Genomic DNA, 26,180 nt, shown 5'->3' on the forward strand with positions numbered 1-26,180 from the left:
TTTACCACTATATAGATGAAGCAAAACTTATTTACCTTCCTTCTTCTGAGGGACATTTAGCTATTTCTTTTTACTCTAATAAACAAGGCTATAACAAATATCCTTGCATATTTTTGTTAATCTGAGTTACTATTTCTATGGGATAGATTCCTAATAGTGTGACTGCTAGGTCAGAATATACAGACATTTAGAATTTGGGCAGTTATTGCCAAACCTGCCTTCTAAGAAGGCTGTACCAGCAAACCATTTTCCCTACATTTTCCCTGACACTATTGTTTTCTAAACTTTTTGCTAATCTGAGAAGTGAAAAATAAATGGAAGCATTTGAATTTCAGGTTTAGTAGCTTTTCCAAAAGACACAGTCTAGGAATTTAGTTAACCTCATTAAGCTTGATGTTTAAAATATATATACTATAAAGAACTATATAAACTTTTAGCCAAAATTCAAATCTCTTAAGACTTAAGAGATTTCTTCATTTTTTTTAAATAATGAGAAATGAAATTTTGTATTGTTTTACTACTGTTTAATTTTCACCTCCAGTGTCCATCATAATACAACAATCTTCTCTGCATCCTTGGGAAAAAAGTTGCTAGATTCACTTTCAGGGATTATTTGGAATATGCACAGCTGCTCCACTTACCTGGTTTGCAGGGTAAGGTGGCATGAAGCCACTGGAAGCCTGGGCTGCAGCTCCCCCAACTGGTCCAACAAGGTTAATGCCCATGACTGGCTGTCCGAGGTTGAGGGGTATGGAGCCTGCAGGGCCTGAAGACATCCCAGTTGGCTGACTCACCGCAGTAGGCAAAGTCATAGGAAAGCCACTTAAAGTTGGAATAGGAGCGGCTGGAAATTGGTTTAAAGCATCAGGACTCATGGCAGGAACACCCCTCTATACAGAATAGAAGGAAAATGGAAACATTTTAGGGGATTGAAAACCACATATAATCTAAATCCATTGCAAAGGGAGACCTAAATGTAAAATCTGTAGTCCTGATAGCTTTCTACACTGAGTCCCAAAACTCATGAATTTGATACAAGAAAATAACTTACAAGGTCCATGTAAACCTAGTATCAGGCAAAGAAATGGTTAACACAGCTCAATGGTGACACTGTACTCTCTGACAAGTTCGGTTAATTCATTATAATCAAATCATTTAAAATGATTTTGTATTATAAGAAAAATTGCTACCAGACCAAGAATACTTAAATCTAAGGAATTTTAAACAAGGATTTCAAAAACAAGAAGAGTAATTCCATCTATTATTGAATAACTTTCAAGTTCAGAAAGGATACAGTTAGGTCAGAGAATGTTAATATACTAAACAGTCTTTAAACAAAAGAATATTTTACTAGTATGTGCATCATATAAAACTGTACATTTTTGAAGTACTGTATCCTAAAAATAATCTAAATTTTAATGTACAAGGAGTTCTACAAGGTTGTAGTCAATAGGATTTATATTGAAAAGTTATTTGATCAAACTTACGAAACAATGTCTACCTGTGTTACTGCTATCATGGCGAGAACAGTATAAAGTTCTTCCTTAGTAAGTTTGCCAGGTGTAGTTCGATTAGCTAAGGCCCATATCTGTCCAAGAGTTTCCCTGGGAAGTCCAGATGACATCAGGATGGGATAAAGTTTAGCAGTATCTATTCCAGTTGGAGTCATTGTGATTTCTAAAATTTTCTTATAGGCATCTATCAAAGGAAAGACCAGATTACAAATATAAACATATTAAAAGTGATTGCTCTTTTTTGTTGTCATTGTTGCTTACACAAGAATAATTTTAAGTCAAACTGCTTTAACAGAACTGAAGCCATGTCAGGGTTTGAATTGCTGTAAAGGTTATTCAAGTGGAAATTTCCAACACACAATCAGAGTCTACAGCTTAGAAGACAGGCTGGAACTTGGTCCTGAAGATAAAGATTTGGGGCTAAGGGTCAGAGAAAGTCTTAAAATTCAGGAGAAGATAGTAACAATACTAAGATGGAGGTGGTATAAACAGATGCTTTGCACTTTAAAAGAGAAGTTGTAATGATGGTGGGAACAGTTTGAAAATAGCAGTAGGGAGGCGAGAACTGTACCAATACCACCTGTCTCCTCCCCCAGTGAATTAGAGGTTATGAGCAAAAATAGTACTGGGTAAGGTGCTATGGGAATAGAGCCTTCAGAGAAAGCAATTTTCAGTCAAGTTGATAAAGCAGAATACATGTTTCAAAAAAAAGGAAGGAACTGCTGAGGAGTTTTTCCACAGTCAAATGGGGTTTCCGAAGGACAAAATGGGAAAGGCTCTTAGAGATGAGGTTGCCATATAAAATAGAGGATGCTAATATCACATGGGACATACTTTTATACTAAACAATTATTTACTATTTATCTGAAATTCAAAATTGAATAGATGTTATATAAGCTTATTTGCTAAATCTGGCAACCCTAGTTAGACGAGTTTTGGAGGATGACAGTGGGTAGGGCTAAGGCAGACAGAAAAAAAATGTTTAAAGCAAAAAATTTACATCCAGGATTTGAATATGGATTATAGGTTAGTAGGCTGGCTATAAAAACACATATTTTGGCTAGGAAATTATGTGTGCATGTATGTTTGGAAGGAGGGAGAAATACAAGCTGGCAGAAAATGGAAGGAACTCCAAAATATATCAGATCTGGGTTTTTTTTTTTTTTTAAGATTTTTTTTTTTAATTGATTTGACAGAGAGAGACACAGCGAGACAGGGAACACATGCAGGGGAAGTGGGAGAGGGGGAAGCAGGCTTCCCTCTGAGCAGGGAGCCCAATGCAGAGCTCGATCCCAGGACCTTGGGATCATGACCTGAGCTGAAGGCAGACACTTAACCCTCTGAGCCACCCAGGCGCCCCAAGATCTGGGTTTTGTTTGTTTGGCTTGAAGACAGAGAGTAAGAAGATGCAAACTGTCTAACGGGCACCTGGAAGAAAACCTATTATTTTTATGTACAAATGAAGTCCCATAGGATTTGGGGAAATTAGCCTTTCAATTGGTGAGTACATGATTATGATATAAAGTAGACATTACTGGTTTTACCCCAAAAAGTTCAGCTACAATTTTCCAGGGATTGGCAAAATACAGCAAACTGAACATGTTACAATATATTAAGATTAACACATGCTGCTATAATAGTCATTACTGTGGGCACATCAGCCATGGCTCAACAGAGTATTTCCTCGTATCAACTGAATACTATCACAAAATATGCACCTTAGGGATTTTTTTGGCTCAGCAGTAATAATATACATAAAGTAAAAAGTAAACACCACCTTCCAATGTTGAAAAAGATGCTACTTGGTCTTTTACTTCACATATTATAAGTCATAAAACAAATATATTTTAAAATATAAAAATTAATCACCACGAGTTCAGAAAATTACATTAAATGTATTAGTACTATTTTTTTTTTTAAAGATTTTATATATTTATTTGAGAGACAGCGAGAGAGCACAAGCAGGGGGAGCCAGCAGAGGAGAGGGAGAAGCGGGCTCCCCACTGAGCAGGGAGCCTGACATGGGGCTCAATCCCAGGACCCCAGGATCATGACCTGAGCCGAAGGCAGACGCTTAACCAACTGAGCCACCCAGGCACTCGTATTAGTACTATTCTTGAGAGGTTATTAATAATCTATGAAATAACAGTATCTTTTAAAGCATGATAAATCTAAGCAAAGCTTTTAGAAATAAAAGTCTATGATGGTCAATAAAACATTAAAGCAAAACATTTCTCCCACATTTATATAGCTATTTCACACATAAGGCTGTCTTTAGAAATACCAGATCTTTAAAATTTTCTGTACTCTTTCAGAAAAAAATAAACAAGAAAAAAGTTAAAATTCCTTCTGCATATTTTGTAACCACAACAGTAGATATTCACAACTCTGTTTTCAACACTTAAAGTGAAATATCCAGATGGGAATCCTGGACAAAGCAGCTTTTTTACCTGGAACCAAACTCTCATTGTAAATCCAAGGAGGCATTCTGGGCTGAACAGGATCCTGTGAGGGAAATACTCCCACACCTAGGAGATAAGAAACATTATTTAACGTATATAACGGTCCATGCAGATGATGGGGAAATTGCACTGAGTCACCCTTTTTTATAAGAAGAGCGCTGGCTGAAGATACTAAAAAAAAGTCACCAATACGATTAAAAGATTTGGTTTCTAAACAACTCTGTACATTAACTATGTCCTAAAGAGAAAGCGAAAAAAACTAAAATGTACCAAATCAATATTCTGAATCACATGAGGCTTGCACCATTTCACATATTACAAATTAAAGGAGAAAACATGACAGCCAGTGGTTTAAAAATTACACACGTAAAAAAAAAATGTAATTGGCTCAAGCTTTCCTTGCAGCTTTTAATAATACTTCTTTGCAAAGTCTGATTTTTTTTTTAACCTGAATATAACACTGCTGCCTTAATGTATGGGATTTTTAATTTTTATTTTGTTCAGAAAAAATCCTCCAAAAGTTTGTCTCCTATGCCATGCAAATTCTAATTTATCTCTGCAAGCTGAGTTTATAAAAACTTGGATCTTTTAGGCAGCAGTGTGTATGATTTATTTCAGAGAAACAAAACTATTTCTCATTGGTGACTTTTCCAGTTAAATTTTAACTTTCAACCCTTATAGAAGAAGAGAAAGTGTAAGAGGGGAGAAAGAGTTTTTATAAAATAAAAGGAAAAGAAATTTAAAATCAGGAATGATTCTGATTTAAAAAACTGGTTATCATAAAATTTTTAAAAGGAATAACTGTGCTGAAAGAATTCAGAGCAAAATCGTAGGGGTTAATTGGAGAAAGGAATGCATTAAAAATATTTTAAGCAAAATACTGATTAGCAAAATGAAGCAGCATTCATTTGAAGATTAATGCTTAAGGTGTTAGCATTTGAGCGACATTTGGTTAAATAAACTTTTTGCTGAGTATTTCATGAGCTCACCACTCTCTTCAATGGACAGGTTTTGGTCTGAAGTCTTTTCTGCCTCTGCAGTGGTGGTACCACTTACACGTCCATCTACAGCACCCCCGTTTTTGGTCGTTAAACTGGGATGGTTCTTACTGGAACCTGGGCCTAGGGCTTTGTGCCCAACTTCAGAAGTATTTAATTTAATTTGTTCCTGCCCAGACGTACTTATATCACAAGATACTAGGAGCTTCTCCTCCAAGGAAGGGCCTAAACAAACAGCATGAAGGGTTATTTGTATAAAATTGCAAATTTCGGATTTTTTTTCAATTATCCATTTCCATCCCCAGATTCTCAAGGGTAGGCCCTGCCACACATAACGTAAATTTTGAAATAATCCAGTCACTACACACTTTTATAGGACCTGAAAGACTTTAGAGGTTTTAGAGAACTTAAACATCATTACCTACTTTGGTTCTCAAGAATTCTATGAGCCAGCAGGTAGAATGGTATAGTGGAAGGAGTGCTACCTTAGGACTCTGACGACCTCCACAAGATAGAGACACTTCTACTCACTGCTGGGGAGGCCCTTGGCCAGTAAAGTCATCTCTGGGTGTGTTTCTACATCTGCCAACTGGGGAAGTTTGGACTAAGTTTGCTAGGATATATGTCTCAAGAATGAAGGTGTAACTGTCCCCCCTCCCATCTTTTCACAAGTGCTAAACTAAGGTACAGTTTAAAGATTTGTCCAAGGACACACTGACAATAAATGGAGAACCCGGGCTTCTGCCCCCCAAGTGCTCTACCACTGAACCAGAGAGAGCACTTTCTAAAGCAGCTTTTCTTAATTCATTACTCTGAACAAAATATTGGTGATTTTCTCAAACAAGAGTACTCTGTAGAAATCAGTTTGTTTTTAAAGTTTGAAGGTGGTTTAAATAGCTCCTAATTTAGGAGCAAAAGTTTTAAATCATTTTTCTGGAATGTGAGGCCCCCAGAATTAAAAAATCTAGATTCTTATTTGGGTGAATTTCAACAGTACTCATATATTCAGGTACATGTTTCTTTACCAACAACAGTGTATTATTCTACTTATATAAAAGAAATAAATTATCCAAGATTATCTTAAGAATGCTTTCATTAATATTCTAGGAGTTACCTGCTTTCTGTACATTGTATGAGGCTGCAGCAGTAGAGAAAGAAGGAATTTGCCCAGGGACACCATGTAAGGCAAAAGACACTGGAATCTGACCTGGAGGGAGAGGCTGTGCTCCAGCCTTCTGTGTATGCAACTGGCCAAGTGGGGTGGTGGGATGGAAAGACTGAAAAGGCTGGGAAGTGGAAGAAGGACCACATGTGGGCACTTCAACAGGCCCCTGCATAAAGTCACTGAATTCTTCTTCATCAAGAAAGGCAGATGATGGGGAGACAGTTTTAGTAGAATGAGATGATGTGGAATAATCTGCAAAATGGAAAATGGCAATGAAACACTCAGAAATGAAAATCAGCAAGGAAAAAAGAAATTAAGATGTAGTGCAATTCCAAAAGAGTATACTGAAACATGAATAGCAGAGGTGAACAAGAACTAACATGCAATGAGAGTCCAATGGAATTATGAAATGAATGAAAAACACTTTGATGTCTATTTACACACAATTTTTCTCTTTTCAAAAACCAGTTTTATGGTTATTTTACATTTTGTTCAAAAAACAAGAAAATTTAAACTCAAAATTTCCTCCCTTCTTTTATTACAGTTTTTTTCCCTGAGACCACTAATAATTTACATCAAAGTGGTGATTACTTTTGACACCCACGTCATCTGTTTGGATTATATCCTCTCAAACCAGTATGTACCACATATTAGAAAACCTACCTCCATGCTGCTGAATACATTTTGGACAGATACGTACTCTGATGATTAAATTTCATTATGCCAGTTAGAAACAATGCATGATACATACTTGTCATTTTCAATATATCATGCCTAATCCATACACTTTAAATACATAGTTCACATCAGTAAAGCTACCACTTGAGGAATGAAAATTACAAAAGAACATTAAACCAAATACCAAGGTGGTACTGTAAAAAGCATCAAAATTGGGACACCATAAAGTGCTAAGTCAAACAACTCAACAATTTAAGAAAGTAAACCCTGACTGAGGACTATGTTTAAAAGACCTTTGGCTCGAAAGTCTATAAACATCATTGCAGCTCTTTACTGTTAAATGTGAGATTTACTTATGTAATAAGCCTTCTCTATAGGGACTTCATTTAATAATATTATTTTTGCTTCTTCACATTCTTTTCTCAAAATCCACAAAATTTATTTTAAATAAATCAACTTTTAAAAACTACAGTCACACACAGATACACAGATAAAGGCAACATCATCCCTGACTATCTCCATCTCTGTCCCTCCATCGTCCGCAGCCAGCTTCAAACTGGACCATGTGCCTCTCAATCTGCCTTTGCTGCTGTTGTTGAGGTATGGCTAACACACATAGCTTCAGGTGTACAACACAGCGATTTGATAATAGTATATACACTGTGAGATGATCACCACAGTAAGTCTCATTACCATTTGTTACCATACAAAGTTACAAAAAAAATGTTTTCTCTCATAATGAGAACTTTAAGCTAACTTTCAAATATGCACTACAAAATTACTGACTATAGTCCTCATGCTGTACATTACAACCCCATGACTTATTCATAACTGGAAGTTTGAGCCTCTTGAGCTCCTTCACCCATTTCACCCACCTCCCACCCCCTACTTTCCTCTGTCAACTACCGTTCTGTTCTCCTTCCTTCGTTTTGTTTTTCAGATTCCACATACAAGTAAAATCATATGGTGTTTGTCTTTCTCTGACTTGTTTCACTTAGCCTAATACCCTCAAGATCCATCCACATTGTTGCCAATGGCAAGATTCCATTCTTTTTTATGGCTGAGTAGTATTCTGTTGTATACATACACCATATCTTCTTTACCAATTCATCCATCAATGTACACTTAGGTTGCTTCCATACCTTGGCTATTGTAAATAATGCTGCAATGAATATGGGGTGTATATATTTTTTTGAGTTAGTGTTCTTATTTTCTTTGGATAAATACCCAGTAGTGGAATTGCTGGATCATATGGTAGCTCTATTTTTAATTTTTTGAGGAACCTTCACACTGTTTTCCACAGTGGCTGCACCAACCTACATTCCCACCAACAATGCACGAGGGTTCTCTTTTCTCCACATCCTTGCCAATACTTATTGTTTGTCTTTTTGGTGACAGTCATTTGTCTTTTGGTGACAGTAATTCTAGTATGAGGTGGTATCTCATTGTAGTTTGCAATGCGATTTGCATTTCCCTAAAGATTAGTGATGCTGAGCATCTTTTCATGTGCCTGTTGACCATCTGTATGTCTTCTCTGTCAAAATGTCTATTCAGATCCTCTGCCCATTTTTTTCACCAGATTTTTTTTTTTTTGCTATTGAGTTGTAGGAGTTCTTTGTCTACTTTGGATATCAGCCCTTATGGATATATGATTTGCAAATATTTTCTCCCATTCAGTTGGCTGCCTTTTTATTTTGTTGATGGTTTCCTCTGCTATGCAGAAACTTTTTAGTTTGATGTTGTTCCACTTCTTTATTTTTGCTTTTGTTGCCTTTGATTTTGGAATCAGATCCAAAAAAATCATTGCCAAAACCAATGTCAAAAGCTTACCACCTATGTTTTCTTCTAAGGGTTTTATGGTTTCAGGTCTTACATTCAAGTCTTTAATCCATTTTGAATTAATTTTTGTGTATGGTATAAGATAGTAATCTAGTTTCATTCTTTTGCATGTGGCTGTTCAGTTTTCCCAACACCATTTATTGAACAGACTGTCCTTTCCCCATTGTGTATTCTTGCTTTGTCATAAATTGACCAGATGTGTTTGGATTTATTTCTGGACTCTCTATTCTGTTCCACTGATCTATGTTTCTGTTTCTATGCCAGTATCATATTGTTTTGATTACTACAGCTTTGTGATATACTTTGAAATCAAGGTATGTCATGATTAGTCTTCTTTCTTAAGACTGCTTTGGCTATTTGAGGTCTTTTGTGGTTCTATACAAATTTTAGGATTGTTCTATTTCTGTGAAAAAATGCCACTGGAATTTTGATAGGAATTGCACTGAAATCTGTAGATTGCTTTGGGTAACATGGACATTTTAACAATAGTCATTTTTTCAATCCATGAGCACAAAGAATCTTTCCTTTTTTGTGTGTGTCTTCTTCAGTTACTTTCATCGATGTCTTAAAGTTTTCAGTATACAGGTCTTTCATCTTGGTTACATTTATTCCTAGGTCTTTTATTCTATTTGATGCAAGTGTAAATGAAACTGTTTTCTTAATTTCTTTTTCTGATAGTTTGCTGTTAGTGTATAGAAGTGCAACAGATTTTTACTTATTGACTTTGTACTCTATAACTTCACTGAATTCATTTACTAGTTCTAACATTTTTTGGTGGTCTTTAGGGTTTTCTACATGTAAACCTTCTTCATATTTTTAACTACTTTAAATTGCTTTAACATTTACTAAAGTCTAATGCCACAGGAGCAGTCTTTTTAAAAAACGCTCTCATCTGAAAAATGGGGACACCACATGCTTCTCTTTTGGACACTTCTCCTTTGGATTCATAAAATAGAATCTTCAATGCTTCCAGGTTTTATGAAAGATGTAAAATGAATATCCAAGACTACTGTCTTAATTAATTTTGTTAAAAAAAAAAAAAAAAAAAAAAAGCCATGACCCAATGAATGCCCACCCCTCCTAAAAATGGTTACGAGAGTGTGAATTTAAGTTCTCAATTTGGGTTCTCAGACCAGTACTGGTAGAAAATAGTACTAATGGAAAACTGAGAGCTACTATGAGTATTTTTTAAATGGACCCTAAATATTTACCAGCAATAAGGCTGCAAATGCTAAACCAATGTTTCTTTGCATTTGACTAGAATTATGTTAATCTATGTGTTATATATATTTGGTTTATAGACTCTCACAGTGATATACATGATTAAGAAGAAGTATAAAATTATGTGATAGTTTGTATATTCCACATTTTAAGGTAAACAGTCAGTGGGGGCAGGGGGATTAATAGATGCCTTTGGTGGGTAAAAGGCTGAAAACTCTTTGTATGTACTTTAGGCCTAGGTATAAGTCCCTAACTGGAGAAGCTCTGGAAACTTCTTGGGCTTGCATTAAAAAATCTTTTTTTGGATAAGTATAAAGCAGTTAACTAGAAACAGCTAACTGCATGCATGTTGACTGAATTCATGAGACCACTTAAACATCAAAACAATTTATTAACAATGAGATTGTTAAACTACACCTAGTTGTCCAAAAAGGGCATTATATGGACAGAACAGTGTTTGCCCTAACAATGACCATTCATCTCTGCCTTCTTCTTCTAAGTTCCACACAGGGTCCAGTTCCAAGCATTCCAATATCTATTTTTCAATTACTTCCTGAGTGGTTATTTAGCTTATAATTTTCATTTTTATTTATGTTTTTCCTTTCTGAACTCAATCTGACTGCTATATCCATTCTCTTTTCAAGCTTGCTATATATTTTACTTTGGGGAACATTTGGAATGAGAATCTGAGTATATAATCTAACAAGCGAATTTAATAGGCCAGAGTTAAAGCTGTCCCAGAAAGTCAAGAACTGGTAACTGTGCCAATATTAGATTATTCCCTACTGATATCACCTATAAAAGGTACTACAATACAAGAGTCTAAGATGAAATTTATCAACGTAATATATGCCAGCAGAAAAGAGTACTTGGTTGGCTGAATGATTCAACAACTCTTCATCTATTAATGAAATGTTATTCTTAACCCCTTATAAATTTTAAAACATCCAAATCTTTACTCAGCTTGAAGGATGAAATGAGCACTGACTCTCCACACACACACACACACGTAATGGTCAATTAAACACACAGGAAATCACCTTCCAATGAAAGAAAAATTTTAAATTAAAATTACCTGGTTTCTTAGGGTGTGATGCTGGAGTAGGGTGCATCTTAGCATCTCTGGAAAATCCATCCAAGTTTCCTTTTATGGCTTCCAAAGCATCATCTCTACTCTTCTCTCCCGTCTAAGAGACAACAGATATATGGATATATCTTCACTTATGGCTTACTTCATCCTAGATCCTCCCAAATTAAAAGTATAGATATTGGTCTGTTTTCAGTATTTTTACCACATACTTCGGATAGGGAATTCTCTAAGTCAGAAAAACACTGATAAGTATATACATATACCAAAGGCATAAAATGACACTCTATAAAACAAAAAAATATTAAAGGGTTCATTTATAAATACTTCAGGAAACAAATGATATTAAGTATCCTATATTAATTAGTATTAAAATCAATTATTAATCTTCCCAAGAAAAGATCACAAACATACCAATGGTAGTAAAAAAAGAGTTGAAAAGATGATGGTTGATATCTCATTCCGTTCCATAATACAGTGTCTTACAGGAAAAGAAGAATTCTTCACTTTTAGACTCAGACCCAAATGAATCAACCACAGCCTGAGCTTGGGCTGGTGCCCAAGTGACAGAATCCACTGAATGAGCGAGAGGCATATGCAGGGTGTATGTGGGCCGTGGTGGTGGAATATATTACCTTAGGTTTCACACTACTCAGAAGTCTGAGCTTTTGCTTCTGCTCTTCAAACTGGCGTCTTTTTCTTTCTTCTTCTAAGAGCTTCTGTTGCTGTTCAAATCGTTTTCTGAAGGAAAAACAATCTAGTAAAGAACTAGCTTCAGAGATTATAAACTGTGTTATATTCATACTTCTAATAGTTTTAGCAATATCACCTTACATTTCTAGAACTAAAAACCTCACTGCTAATTAGATCTAATTTCTTATGACAATACCATTTCCTCATTACATTAATTTCGAAATATATGAAATGAGTCCAAAAAAAGATTTACCTAAATTATACACATGAATTTATTTCTTGTCTAATTTGCAAGAGAAAGAGATAACCTTTTGCATTCAAAAATAATCTCCAAAAACAGACAAAGGTAGACAAAAAGGGAACTCTGACTTGGGAAGGCAGTGTTGTACCAGAGAAAGAGCAATGCTTGGGGCATCAGGAGGCCTACATTTGGGTCCAGGCTTTGCTAGTAACTGTGTGACCTGGACTGACAAGTCACTTCATCCTCTGAACCGCACTTTCCCTAAATGTAAAATTACAGGGTTGAATTAGAGGATCCGTAAGGTCCATTCTTGCTTAAAACATATATAATAATGTATTGCAAGTATCTTAAAGGCGACACGACTGTACTGGCTTCAAATCTGCATTAAAGAACATTTGACCGTTCTTAAAATAGCAGCTATCATGTGTCTTTATGCTTGACTCCTGAGGTCTCTTACTGCTGCTCTTCAGCAAACTGCTTCTGCATGTCTGGAGTGTACTGTGGGCCCGGAGGACGCATTCCCAGAAAAGGTGTTTGTCCCAGGTAAGGCATTCCTGCTGCTGGCATTGGTCCCATTGGTATCCCTGCCTGAAAGAAACAAAGGCTTAAAAAACAAAATTCCTCCTTTTATTATTTTTTAAATTTTTAAAAAAGATTTTATTTATTTATTTGAGAGAGAGAGAGAGAGCACAAAAGGGGGGAGGGTCAGAGGGAGAAGCAGACTCCCCTCTGAGCAGAAAGCCCGATGCAGGACTCGATCCCGGGATTCCAGGATCATGACCCGAGCCAAAGGCAGCCACTTAACCAACTGAGCCACCCAGGCACCCCACAATTCCTCCTTTTAATTGTTACAAAGAAAAAATATGACTTCCATAAATTCTTAATTAATATATTAATGAACTATACGATGATTTTTTTAAATAACAGAGTAAAAAAATACAGGCTAAAAATGGAAATCTCCCCTTACTATCTCACCTCTTTCATTTCCTTGTCTTAGAGGTGACCACTACTAACAGTCTGAGGGCGTGTGTGCATGGAAGCACACACGGGGTATATTCTGGTGAGCTCACTGACCCATACTCCTTGAAAAGATCTTACATGTCTTTGTATTTCCAGCAACAGATTAGAGCCTGGCATATGGTAGTTACTCCAAAAATGAGATTAAACATGCTTTTCCAATAAGTATGATAGGATAATGAATATTTTGATGTTTATTATCACAGACCTGATATCCAAACTTTTACAGAAAGTAAAATGTATTTAATCAGCAATAAATGACATAGCAATACCACAGTATAAAGTTTATTCAAGCATCCAGAAGTAAGAATAGTATTACACAATAGATAATCACAAAATCTAATGTTAATGATGATGATGAGGACACTGATAATGATGATAATGGCTAATTTACACTGAGTGGAAATTCTACTCCTCAGCCTTCTCCCTGAAAGGCTTCCCTTCTGTCCTAACTGAAACCTGGCTGTCCCCGGAAGCGCTCTCTCATCTGGAGACTGCTGCTTCTCTTCCACATTTCCTGCAAAGAAGGGGAATATTCCTCCTTGCTTCTTCTAAACCTTTTATCCTCTCTCTTCCTTCAAAAACCTGAATACATGCATCCAGCTACTTCAGTCACCCAAATTGCCTAGTCCATTATTCCAGGATTGCTACTTTCAGTTATAGAGGATGAAGGATGTGTTTGTAATAAAACTTAACTCCCCTAACCTTATACAAACTTGGTTAATGTAAACTACCAAGTTTAAATTACTTTAAGGTAAAGATTAGATTCACACTATGGGAATTAATATAGTCAGATTTTTATCACTTTTTTTTTTTTTTAAAGATTCTTTACTTTTAAGTAATCTCTATACCTAAGAGGCTGGAACTCACAACCCCGAGATCAAGTCACATGCTCCACTGACTGAGCCAGCCAGGTGCCCCTCAGCAATTCATTTTTAATGAAGTTTGTTTTTTTAACAAGACTAAGATCCATTACTATTATAACAGTAATAATAATAACTAATAATAATAATTACTATTATTCTCATTTTACAGATGAGGAAACTGAAGTACAAGATATTTACCTACCTTACTTATTGCTGGTAAGTGGCAGAGCCAGTATTAGAACCAGGCAGCGTCTGGTTCCAAAGTCCATGTTCTCCACCATTAGGCCATGCTGCCTCTCCAATTACCAACAACTACCACAGATTTAGACTTAAAAACAATTTTAATGTGTTCTGTTGTGTGTCTATTCATATGCTCAGTCATATACCTGCTTAATGAATAGTAGCAGCTTGGAAGGCTTATGAATGGTTTTAGGACCTTACAACGGGAATTACAAATAATTCATATTGCTTAATTACTAACACTTTCTATTCTAAATATTGGGTGGGGGTGGCAATGTATACTTACTTTTAGTCATAGTGTGGTTCTCTTGCTGCTAAAAATTAGCACTGTAGTCCTAGGATTACATTTATTTTTTTCCAGCTCTATTTAAATATAATAACTTACTTAATCAATTCCCTATTTTTTTACAGCTTTACTGAGATATAGCTGACATACCACTGTGTAATTTTCAGGTATGCAACTTGCTGATGTGATACACTTACATACTGCAAAATGATTACCAACACAGCATTAACACCTCCATCATGTCACAGAATCACCATTTCTTTCTTGTGGTGAGGGATTAAGTTCCTTTTTAAATTGATTTAGTTTACCCAAGGCACATAAAATGCAAAAAACCCCACTCAACTCATATAGGTCAAAAGACCAGATATTCCACAAAAAATAATAAAGAATGAAAGAAGGAAAGGCATTATTATGCACATTGCCTTCCTATTCACAAAATTCTGTTCTTCAAGAATCATCAAACTTGCTAAATGATATTTTGTCTTTCTCCGACTACTGAAAGGTTAGTTTATACATTTTTAGTTTTTTAATACATTCTTTTAAAATCTAGATACACCAAAAGGTTAAAAAATACTAATCTTTAGTTATATACTGGGTGGATGACATGACAAAAGAGATAACTCAGAAATCTGAGATATATCCAATAAACTGCTAAAAACACTAAAGATAAAGAAGTTCACTCCCTAGATGAAGAATACTGAAGGCTACTAAAGATTTGAGTAACTGGAGAGAGATGACAGACTAAAAAAGTAAAAATATCAATTTCAATCAAAATCCCAACAGATTTTATGTGGAATTTGACAAGCTTATCTTAAAATTTATATTGAAGAGGAAAGAACCATGAAGGGCTAAAATTCTTTAAATGAAGAACTAAGAGGATCACACTAGCAGATATCAAGGCTTATCTTAGGCTAGAAAAATTAGGAGACTAAGATAGTTATTGATGCAGGGATAGACAGAAATAGCAATGGGATAAATAGAAGAGCTCAGAAACTAATCCAAAGCATATAAAGAAATTGGATAGTATAGGAATAATCTTAGAAATCAATGAGTAAAGAATCAGATATTGATAAATGATCTGGAGACAATTGGCTACTCAAATGGAAAATAATAAAATTAGAACTTTAGACTCACACTGATACCAAAGAACAATTCCAGATAGGTTTAATAAGAAAATATAGGAGAATAATATTATGATCTCAGAGTAGGACTATGTCTGAGACACAAAACTCAAAACCATAAAAGAAATTATTTATCCATCTGACTTAACTTTTACAACACAGGACACCACCACCAAAATTAAAAGACAAACCAAAGTTTAGGAGGAGACACTGGCAACACAAATAACCACAAAGGCAAGACCCCAGAATATACAATGAACTCTTAGAAATCAATAAAACTGGAAAAAATAGCAAAAAAATTGGAAGCAACTTAAATGTCCATCAACAGAAGTATATATACTCATGCACTGGAACACTACACAGCAGCTATATGAACAAACTTGACTTCACTCTGTAACAGGGATAAATCTAGGGGAGAAACAATGTCAAATAAAAAAATCAAAGCAGAAGGGTACAAAACCTAGAAAATATATAATGTCCATGAATATTCAAACATGTAAAATAGTAGAAGATAAGAATACATACGAAAACAATAAGCACTGAATTCTTGATAGTGATAACCAACTCTGGGGAAGTAGAAGAATGGAATTGTAACTGTTTTGTTCAATTCTTTTAAAAATATGAAGCAAATATGGTATGTTAAAATTCGATAAAAGGATATGAATATCTTCAAAGAAAATCCTGAGGAATCTACAAAAAAATTCCTAGAATAAGTGAGTTCACCAAAGTTGCAGGTTACAAAACAAACATACCCAGATCAATCATTTCTATATACTAGCAATGAACAGGACACTGAAATAAAAACTACAATGCCATTTACAATTACTCAAAAGAATGAAATGCCTAGACGTAAATCTAACAAAACACTTAAAGAACTTATATGCTGAAAACTATACAATGCGGATGACAGAAATCAAAGACCTAAATAAATGGAGAGACATGTCATGCTCATATATTCCAAGAATTCACATATTAAAGATGTCAATTTCCCCCAAATTGATAAAAAGGTAATTAATAATTCCTATCAAAACTCCAGTAAGACTTTTCATAGATATAGACATTATTCTAAAACTTATATGGAAAGATAAAAGAACTAGAATAGTTAAAATAATTTTGAAAAGAAGAATAACATGGGAAGACTTGTCATATAGCCACAGATATTTAGTCAGTAATCAAAATCTTCCAACAAGAAAAGTCCTGGACCTGATGGCTTTGCTGGTGAATTCTACCAAACATTAAAAAAAAAAAAAAAAAAGCAATGAACAACTTGGACTCCATGAAAACCTTAAAAATTTGTACATCAAGAAACACTATCCACAGAGTAAAAGGGGAGCCCACAGAATGGAAGAAAATATTTGCAAATCATACATCTGATAAGGGATTAATATCTAAAATATATAGAGAACTCTTACAATTCAACAACAAAAAACTCAATTCCAAAATGGACAGACTTCAATAAACATTTCTCCAAAGAAGATATACAAATGGCCAATAACCACATGAGAAGATACTCAACATCATTCATTAGAGAAATGCAAATCAAAACTACAATGAGATACTACCTCACACCCATTAAAACAGCTACTACCAAAAAAAAAGAAACAGGGGGCACCTGGCTGGCTCAATTGGTAGAGCATGCAACTCTTGATCTCAGGTCATGAGTTCAAGCCCCTGTTGGGTGTACAGCCTACTTAAGAAAACAAAAGCAAAAACAAAAACAGAATGGGGGTAGTTTGGGGAAGATGGCAGAGTTCTTTTGAAATCTAGATCCTGGATGAACTAGGATCCTGAGCTCACCTCCTCCCATGGACACACTGAGACAGGAACTACATCTATGTGACTAACTCTGAAAACAACCCGAAGACTGGCAGAATAGACCTTCCACAGCTAATTATAGAGAGAAGGCCACAATAAAAAGGGTAGGAGGGGAGCTAAATGAAACGGAGATAGGCAATATGCCTGATAAGGAATTCAAAGTAATGGTCACAAAGATTCTCACTGGGCATGAGAAAACAGTGGAGGATCTCAGTGAGACCATCAACAGAGAGAGAGAAAATATTAAAAAGAACCAATCAGGGCTAAAGAATTCAATAACTAAAATTTAAAAATACACTAGGGGGAATCAACAACAGATTAGAGGAAGCAGAAGAATGGATCAGCAATCTCGAAGACAGCTTAATGAAATGCAACCAAGCTTAACAGCAACAACAAAAAGAGTAATAATAAATGAGAACAGGTTAAGGAAACTCTGCAATATCATCAAGCATAACAACATTCACTTTATAGAGATCCCAGAAGAAGACAGAGAGAAGGGGGCAGAAAACTTATTTAAAGAAGTAATAGCTGAAAACCTCCCTCATCTGGGGAAGGAAAGAGACATCCAGATCAGGAATCAGAGAGTCCCCAACAAGATGAACCCAAGGAGGTCCACATCAAGACACACAATAATTAAAAAGAGGTAATAAAGGGAGAATTTTAAAAGCAGCAAAAGAAAACAGTTATATACAAGGGAAACCCCATAAAGCTATTAGCTGATTTTTTAGGAGACACTCTGCAGGCCAGCAAGCAGTGGCATGATATATTCAAAGTGCTGAAAGAAAAAATCCTGCAAACAAGAATCCTCTACCGGGGCGCCTGGGTGGCTCAGTCGTTAAGCGTCTGCCTTCGGCTCAGGTCATGATCCCAGGGTCCTTGGATCGAGCCCCGCATCGGGTTCCTTGCTCAGCAAGGAGCCTGCTTCTCCCTCTCCCATTCCCCCTACTTGTGTTCCCTCTCTAGCTATCTCTCTCTCTGTCAAATAAATAAAATCTTTAAAAAAAAAAAAAAGAATCCTCTACCGTGTAAGGTTATCATTAATAATACGAGAGATAAAGAGTTTCCCAAACATACAAAAGCTAAAGGAGTGGGGCGCCTGGGTGGCTCAGTCATTAAGCATCTGCCTTCGGCTCAGGTCGTGATCCCAGGGTCCTGGGATCGAGCCCCGCATCAGGCTCCCTGCTCCGCATCAGGCTCCCTGCTCCGCGGAGAGCCTGCTTCTCCCTCTCCCACTCCCCCTGCTGTGTTCCCTCTCTCGCTGTGTCTCTGTCAAATAAATAAATAAAACCTTAAAAAAAAAAAAAAAAAAAAAAAGCTAAAGGAGTTTATCACTAAACCAGCCTTACAAGAAATGTTAAAGGGAATTCTTTGGCAAGAAAAGGTCATAATCAGGAGTAAGAAAATGATGAAAGGAAAAAAATATATATATATAAAACGCATTTTTTCCAACCACAACAGTATGAAACTAGAAATCAACCACAAGAAAATATCTGGAAATAACACAAATAACATGCTACTAAACAATGAATGGGTCAACCAAGAAATCAAAGAGGAAATCTCAAAATATATGGAGACAAATGAAAATGAAAACACAATGGTCCAAAATCTTTGAGATGCAACAAGAGCTGTCCTATGAGGGAAGATTATAGCAATACAGTCCTACCTCAGAAAAATCTCAAATAAAGAATCTAATCCTACATCTGAAGGAACTAGGAAAAAAAAAAAAAGCAAAGCCCAAAGCCAGTAGAAGGAAGGAAATAATAAAGATTGCAGCCCAAGTAAATGAAATAGAGACTACAAAAAAAAAAAAAAAGAACAGATCAATGACACCAGGAGTTGGTTCTTTGTAAAGAAAAAAAAATTGATAAACCTTTAGCCAGACTCATCAAGAAAAAAAGGATTCAAATAAATAAAATCAGAAATGAAGAAGGAGAAATAACAAATACCACAGAAATACAAAGGATTATAAGAGGATATAATGAAAAATTATATACCAACAAATTGGACAACCCAGAAGAAATGGATAAATTCCTAGGAATATGTAACATTCCAAAACTGAATGAGGAAGAAATAGAAAATTTGAACACACTGGTTACTAGCAATGAAACTGAATCAATAATCAAAAAATTCCCAAAAAACAAAAGTCCAGGACCAGATGCTTTCATAGGCGAATTCTACCAAACATTTAAAGAAAAGTTAATGCCTAGTCTTCTCAAACTAGTCCAAAAAATAGAACAGGAATGAAAGCTTCCAAATTCACTCTACGAGGCCAGCATTATTACCCTGATACCAAAATCAGACAGACACTACAAAAAAAGAAAACTATAGGCCAATATCTCTGAGAAACATAGATGTAAAAATCCTCAACAAAATATTAGCAAGCCAGGGCGCCTGGGTGGCTCAGTTGGTTAAGCGACTGCCTTCGGCTCAGGTCATGATCCTGGAGTCCCTGGATCGAGTCCCGCATCGGGCTCCCTGCTCGGCGGGGAGCCTGCTTCTCCCTCTGACCCTCCCCCCTCTCATGTGCTCTCTCTCTCTCTCTCATTCTGTCTCAAATAAATAAATAAAATCTTTAAAAAAAAAAAAAAAAAAAAATATTAGCAAGCCAAATCCAACAATACATTAAAAAAAAATCATTCACCATATCAAATGGGATTTATTTCAGGGATGCAAGGGTGGGTGGCTCAATATTTGCAATCAGCATTGATATATCACATTAACAAGAGAAAGGATAAAAACTGTGATAATTTCAGTAGATGTGGACAAAGGATTTGACAAAATACAATATCTATTCATGATTAAAAACTCAACAAAATGGGTTTAGAGGGAACATACCTCAATATAGTAAAAGCTGTATATAAAAAACAAACAGCTAACATTATACTCAATAGTGAAAAACTGAGAGCTTTTCCTCTAACACTAGGAACAAGACAAGGATATCCATTCTCACCACTTTAATTCAACACAGTACTGGAAGTCTCAGCCATAACCATCAGACAAGAGAAAGAAATAAAATGCATCCTAAATGATAAGGAAGTAAAATTGTCAGTATTTGCAGATGACATGATACTATAAGTAGGAAACCCTAAAGCCTACCAAAAGACTATCAGAATTGATAAATGAATTTAGTAAAGTTTCAGGATATAAAATTAATATACAGAAATCTGTTGCATTTCTATACACTAACAATGGAAGTAGCAGAAAGAGAAATTAAGAAAACAATCCCATTTACAATTACACCAAAAGTCATAAAATACCTAGAAATAAACTGAACCAAGGAGTCAAAAGACCTCTACTCTGAAAACTCTAAGATATTGATGAGAAAGACTGAAGATGACACAAATGGAAAGACAGTCCATGCTCATGGACTGGAAGAATTAATATTGTTAAAATATTCATATTACCCAAAGCAACCTACAGATTCAATGCAATCCCTATCAAAATACCAACAACATTTTTTACAGAACTAGAACAAATAATACTAAAATTTGTATGGAACACAAAAGAGCTTGAATAGCCAAAGCAATCTTGAGAAAGCCAGAGGTTATCACCATCCCAGATTTCAAGATATACTACAAAGCTGTAGTAATCAAAACAATATGGTACTGGGGTGCCTGGGTGGTTCAGTTGGTTAAGTGTCTGCCTTCTGTTGAGGTCATGATCTCAGGCTCCTGGGATCGAGCCTGGCATCAGGCTCCCTGCTCAGTGCGGAGTCTGCTTTTTCCTCTCCCTCTGCCCTTCCCCCTGCTCATGCTCTCTTTCTCTCAATCTCTCTCAAATAAATAAATAAATAAATAAATTCTAAAAAAAAAAAAAAAAAAAACACAAAAAACCCCCAACAATATGGTATTGGCACAAAAATAAGGACACACAGATCAATGGAACAGGATAGAGAACCTAGAAATAAATCCACGCTTATAGGGTCAATTAATCTACAATAAAAGAGAGGCAAGAACATACAATGGGGAAGACGACAGCCTCTTCAACTAATGGTGCTAGGAAAACTGGACAACTACATGCAAAATAATGAAATTGGGCCACTTCCTTACACCATACACAAAAATAAACTCAAAATGGATTAAAGACCTAAATGTGAGACCTGAAATTATAAAACTTCTAGAAGAAAACACAGGCAGTAATTTCTTTGACATTGGCCATAGCAATATTTTTCTAGATATGTCTCCTCAGACAAGGGAAACAAAAGCAAAATTAAACTATTGGGACTACACCAAAATAAAATGCTTGTGCACAGCAAAGGAAATCATCAACAAAACAAAAAAGCAACCTACTGAATGGGAGAAGGTATTTGTAAATAATGTATTCGATAAGGGGTTAATATCCAAAATAATTCAATATTTATCTATCTATTCAATATATATAATTCAACACCAAAAACACAAACAAGGTGATTAAAAATGGGACCTCAATAGACATTTTTCCAAGGAAGACATCAGATGGCCAAAAGACACATGAAAAGATGCTCAACATCACTCATCATCATGGAAATGCAAATCAAAATTACAATGATAACACCTCACACCAGTCAGAATGGCTAAAGTCAAAAATACAAGAAATAACAAATGTTGGCAAGGATGTGGAGAAAAAGGAACCCTCATGCATCTTTGGTGGAATTCAAACTGCTACCGTCACTGTGGAAAACAGTATGGAGGGTCCTCAAAAAATTAAAAATAGAATTACCATATGATCCAGTAATTCCACTACTAGGTATTTACCCAAAGAAAATGAAAACACGGGGCACCTGGGTGGCTCAGTCAGTTAAGCGTCTGCCTTCAGCTCAGGTCATCATCTTGAGGTCCTGAGATTGAGCCGCACATCAGGCTCCCTGCTCAGTGGGGAGTCTGCTTCTCCCTCTCCCTCTGCCCACAACTCGTGCTCTCTCTCTCAAATAAATAAATAAAATCTTTAACAACAACAAAAAAAAAGAAAATGAAAACACTATGTACCCCTATGTTTATTGCTGCATTATTTATAATAGCCAAGATATGGAAACAAACCAAGTGTCTATCCAAAGATGAATGGCTAAAGAAGATGTGCCATATATACACATATATATAATGCAATATGACTCAGCTATAAAAAAGAATAAGATCTTGCCATTTGCCATGACACAGTGAAACAAGTCACTCAGAGAAAGACAAACACTATATGATTTCACCCATATGTGGAATTTAAGAAACAAAACAAGGGAACAACCAAAAAAAAAAAAAAAGAGAGAGAGAAACCAAGAAACAAACTCTTAAGAGAACTAGTGTGTGCCAGATGGAGGTGAATGGAAGGAGGGGTGAAAAAAAGGGGATCAAGAGTATACTTATCTTGATAAGCACTGAGTAATATATAGAATTGGTTAATCATTATATTGTACACCTGAAGCTAATATAACACTGTATGTTAACTATACTTCAATAAACAACAACAACAATATTGCATTCTATGGTAGATTGTTTCCAGCTATTTGCTGTCTTTACTCAAAGATTATACATTCCTATGTGATGTGCATTCTTCCTGGTATATTCTTCCCCTACTGCTGTTTGTTTTGACCACATTACTTTGGTGAGTAGAAGTAACTGATAAATGCCACCTCTGAGAGGAAGCTTTAGAAGTTGTAACAGCGTTTGGCCATCTCTTTTCCTTATGTCAAGAGTCTGGGATGTCCTAGGTAAGGGTCCCAGGATAAAGAGAACATGGATCGGAGTCACAGCCAACCCACAAAGGACAAGTATCACAAATGAAAAAATAAACTTTTGTTTTTCTAAGTCAGAGATTTTGGGATTGCTATTTATGTAACATAATCTAGCAAAAGCTGAGTAACATGGATTTAAAACCTACGAAAGCTCAATTTAGTGCCATTTCTTCTTTTACTGGCAATGAATAAACAATGATTCTGGAAGTTCTCCCAAATCTTTACATACAACACAGAAGCTTTATTTGCTTAAATGACTTCAACATGACAATAGTTTCAACTTAAATTCCGATTGTAAATGCTGAATATTACTTATTTATAAATTATATACATGTGCTACTGTACTAATATATTTGTATACATGATAAAACACACATAGAAAATTTTAAATAATTAGCAAAAACAAAATATATGCCATTATAATATTTATTAACAGTATGGAAACTCTTGGTTCTGGCTTATTTGTGAATGAATACATTTATTTTAAAGATTTATTTATTCATTTTAAAGAGACAGTGCGGGGGGAGTGGCAGAGGAGGGGGGAGAGAGAGAGAGAGTCTCAAGCTCATTCCGTGTTGAGCATGGAGCCCAACGTGGGGCTGGATTCCACAACTCAGATCACGACCTGAGCAGAAACCAAGAGTTGGATGCTTAACCGGACTGCACCGAGACGCCCCCAATATGTTTATTTAAAAAAAAAAAATTACTGTAACACTTTGGATTCAGCCATTCAAAGACCTGACTCCTGGATTCAGTTTATTTGGCTACTTGGTTTAAATGGATATCATAGCTAAAGAAGATAATTTACAAAGACAGAGAGATCCAAAATGGAAGAAGCCCATCTTAGGCAGTGCTTACTAAATCCTGATACTATCAATTTCATTCACCAATTCTAAAATTAAAATGTAACATTATTTGCTTTAATCAGTCAATATATCACCTGCTCTAACTACATCAGCCTTTTAATGATTCTCCTTCTATCTACTTTTCCCTCCTCTCCCTCCAATCCTTCTCTAGTCAGCAGTCAGGATGATCTTTTTGAAATACAAACCTGATTGTGTCATTCCACTGCTTTAAACTATTCAATTGAGACAGAATTCAATGTATTAATTTGGATAAAACAGACTTATTCAAGACTTAGGTTCAAATCCTGGCTTCCTATGCTCTGTAAGCATCCTCACAAAGCTGCAGATTCCTTCTCAGAAAAATGGAGACACTACCTCTTTAAAAAGTTATGGGGATTACACAATTCAATATAAAGAAGGCTCTAAGTCTTCCAAACAATGACACTGCCCCTTTCACGAGAACAATGTTACTTCTAACAATGCTTCTTCATGGCATCAGGTCCCTGAACTTTCCAAGATGTCATTCTAAAATTCTTCTAAGCCAGTAATCAAAGTAGTCACCACCAGATTTTCCTTACATGATTTATCTTCCCCCATTCTTATGAACATATTTGAAGGAAGCCACCTAAGAGGCAGACATTTCCAAATATAATATTAAGCTCCTGGTATGTAGCTCTTAGTATGTAACACATAACAACAAACAATAACTTTGTAAACAATTGGTTAAAGAGGCAAGTACCTGCATGGCAATAGGTCCTTGGGACATTTGAGAACTATAATTCATTCCTAGCATGCCTTGCATATTCGGCTGCATGACAGAGACCATAGGAAATCCTTGCTGCTGCATCGGCATCAGTCCTGCTGAAAAACAAAGGTGTCATTAAAGACACTGTATTTATTTTTTATTAAAAAAAAATTTTTTTTTGAGAGTGTGTGTGTGTGTGTGCACGCGAGCTTGGGAGGGGCAGAGGGAGAGAGAATCCCAAGCAGGCTCCACACCCAGCACAGAGCCCAACGCGGAGCTTGATCTGACGACCCCAAGATCACGACCCGAGCCATAATCAAGAATCAGATGCTTAACCAACTGAGCCACCCAGGTGCCCCTAAAGTCAATGTAGTTTAAAGTTTATTTTCTTAAAACCATAAGTACATGAAGGACTTGTTACCTGGGAGGCAGCACAGTTTAGTGGAAAAAGCACAGGCCGTGGAGACAGATAGACCTGAGTATGAATTCCAATTCCATCCGTTACTTAGCTATGCAATCTTGGGCAAGTTACAAAACTTCATTTGTAAAGTGAAGATAATAACTTTTCTACAGAATTTTTGTGCATACTTAAAAAATGGACAGGATGGCCTAATTGTGATATTGGCCTTCAAGATGGACCCCAGCAATCTCTGCCTCTTGGTACTCATTCCCTTGTCACTCCTCCCACACTGAATAGGGCTGACCAGTATAACCAATAGGATATGGTGGAAATGACTGTGTATAACTTCCAAGGCTGGTTTCTTAAAAGGCACTGCAGCTTCCTCCTTGCTCTCTTCCATCACTTGCTCTGGGGAAAGCTACCGCCACACGGTAAGAATACTCAAGGTCCTATGAAGAATCCATGTGGCATGGAACTGAAACCTCTTGCCAAAAGGCAGCACAAATTTATCATCTGTATGAGTAAGCCATCTTGGAAACAGATCACCCAGCCCTAACTAACCTTAAGATGCCTACAGCCCTGGTTGACATCTTTACTGCAATCTCTTTGGTCCTGAGCCAAAACCACCCAGTGAAGCCATTCCCAGATACCTGATCTGTGGATACAATGTGAAATAATAAAATGTGTATTTTTTAAGTTTTGGGGTATTTTTTTATGCAGCAGCATGTAACTATACAATAACATATATACTAATAGCATGAACTGTGGATGCCAATGAGAAATGTCACTTAGTACCTTCGGGACTTGCTTAACTTCTGTGCCTCAGTTTCTTTTTTTTTTTTAAGATTTTATTTATTTATTTGACACAGAGAGACACAGCGAAGAGAGGGAACACAAGCAGGGGTAGTGGGAGAGGGAGAAGCAGGCTTCCGGCGAAACAGGGAGCCCAATGTGGGGCTGGAGCCCGATGCGGGGCTTGATCCCAGGACCCTGGGATCATGACCTGAGCCAAAGGCAGACACTTAACGACTGAGCCACCCAGGCACCCCTGTGCCTCAGTTTCTTATCTGTAAAACTGTTTAATACCTAATATGCTTGAAGAAATGGTATTCCTTTTCTCTTTCCTTACATGAATAGTTAATATAACATTTACCACTAAATAGCCATCAGCATGGAAAGTATATAATGCAATGGCAGGAGAACTATCATGAAAATATGATTTAGAGTAAAATAACTCCCAAACTTT

General features: G+C 36.1%; 1 protein-coding gene across 11 annotated transcripts in view; it reads right to left on the reverse strand.

The window, feature by feature from the left end:
• SYNRG (synergin gamma) overlaps nt 1-26,180 on the reverse strand; it is a 77,874-nt gene that overhangs the window by 43,507 nt on the left and 8,187 nt on the right. For 3 of the 11 annotated variants that reach the window (XM_032428522.1, XM_032428521.1, XM_032428517.1), the window contains exons 3-11: nt 24,529-24,650; nt 12,356-12,486; nt 11,600-11,705; nt 10,953-11,064; nt 6,089-6,391; nt 4,966-5,199; nt 3,965-4,042; nt 1,502-1,698; nt 642-890 (exon numbers count right to left, since the gene is read on the reverse strand). In XM_032428522.1, coding sequence (XP_032284413.1) covers nt 642-890; nt 1,502-1,698; nt 3,965-4,042; nt 4,966-5,199; nt 6,089-6,391; nt 10,953-11,064; nt 11,600-11,705; nt 12,356-12,486; nt 24,529-24,650 — 1,532 coding nt within the window. The remainder of the gene's footprint in view (nt 1-641; nt 891-1,501; nt 1,699-3,964; nt 4,043-4,965; nt 5,200-6,088; nt 6,392-10,952; nt 11,065-11,599; nt 11,706-12,355; nt 12,487-24,528; nt 24,651-26,180) is intronic. The other 8 variants (XM_032428523.1, XM_032428519.1, XM_032428527.1 and 5 more) reach the window with 6 other exon arrangements.

Source organism: Phoca vitulina, unplaced genomic scaffold (assembly GCF_004348235.1).
Source record: "Phoca vitulina isolate PV1807 unplaced genomic scaffold, GSC_HSeal_1.0 scaffold40, whole genome shotgun sequence".
NCBI classification, from domain to species: Eukaryota; Metazoa; Chordata; class Mammalia; order Carnivora; family Phocidae; genus Phoca; species Phoca vitulina.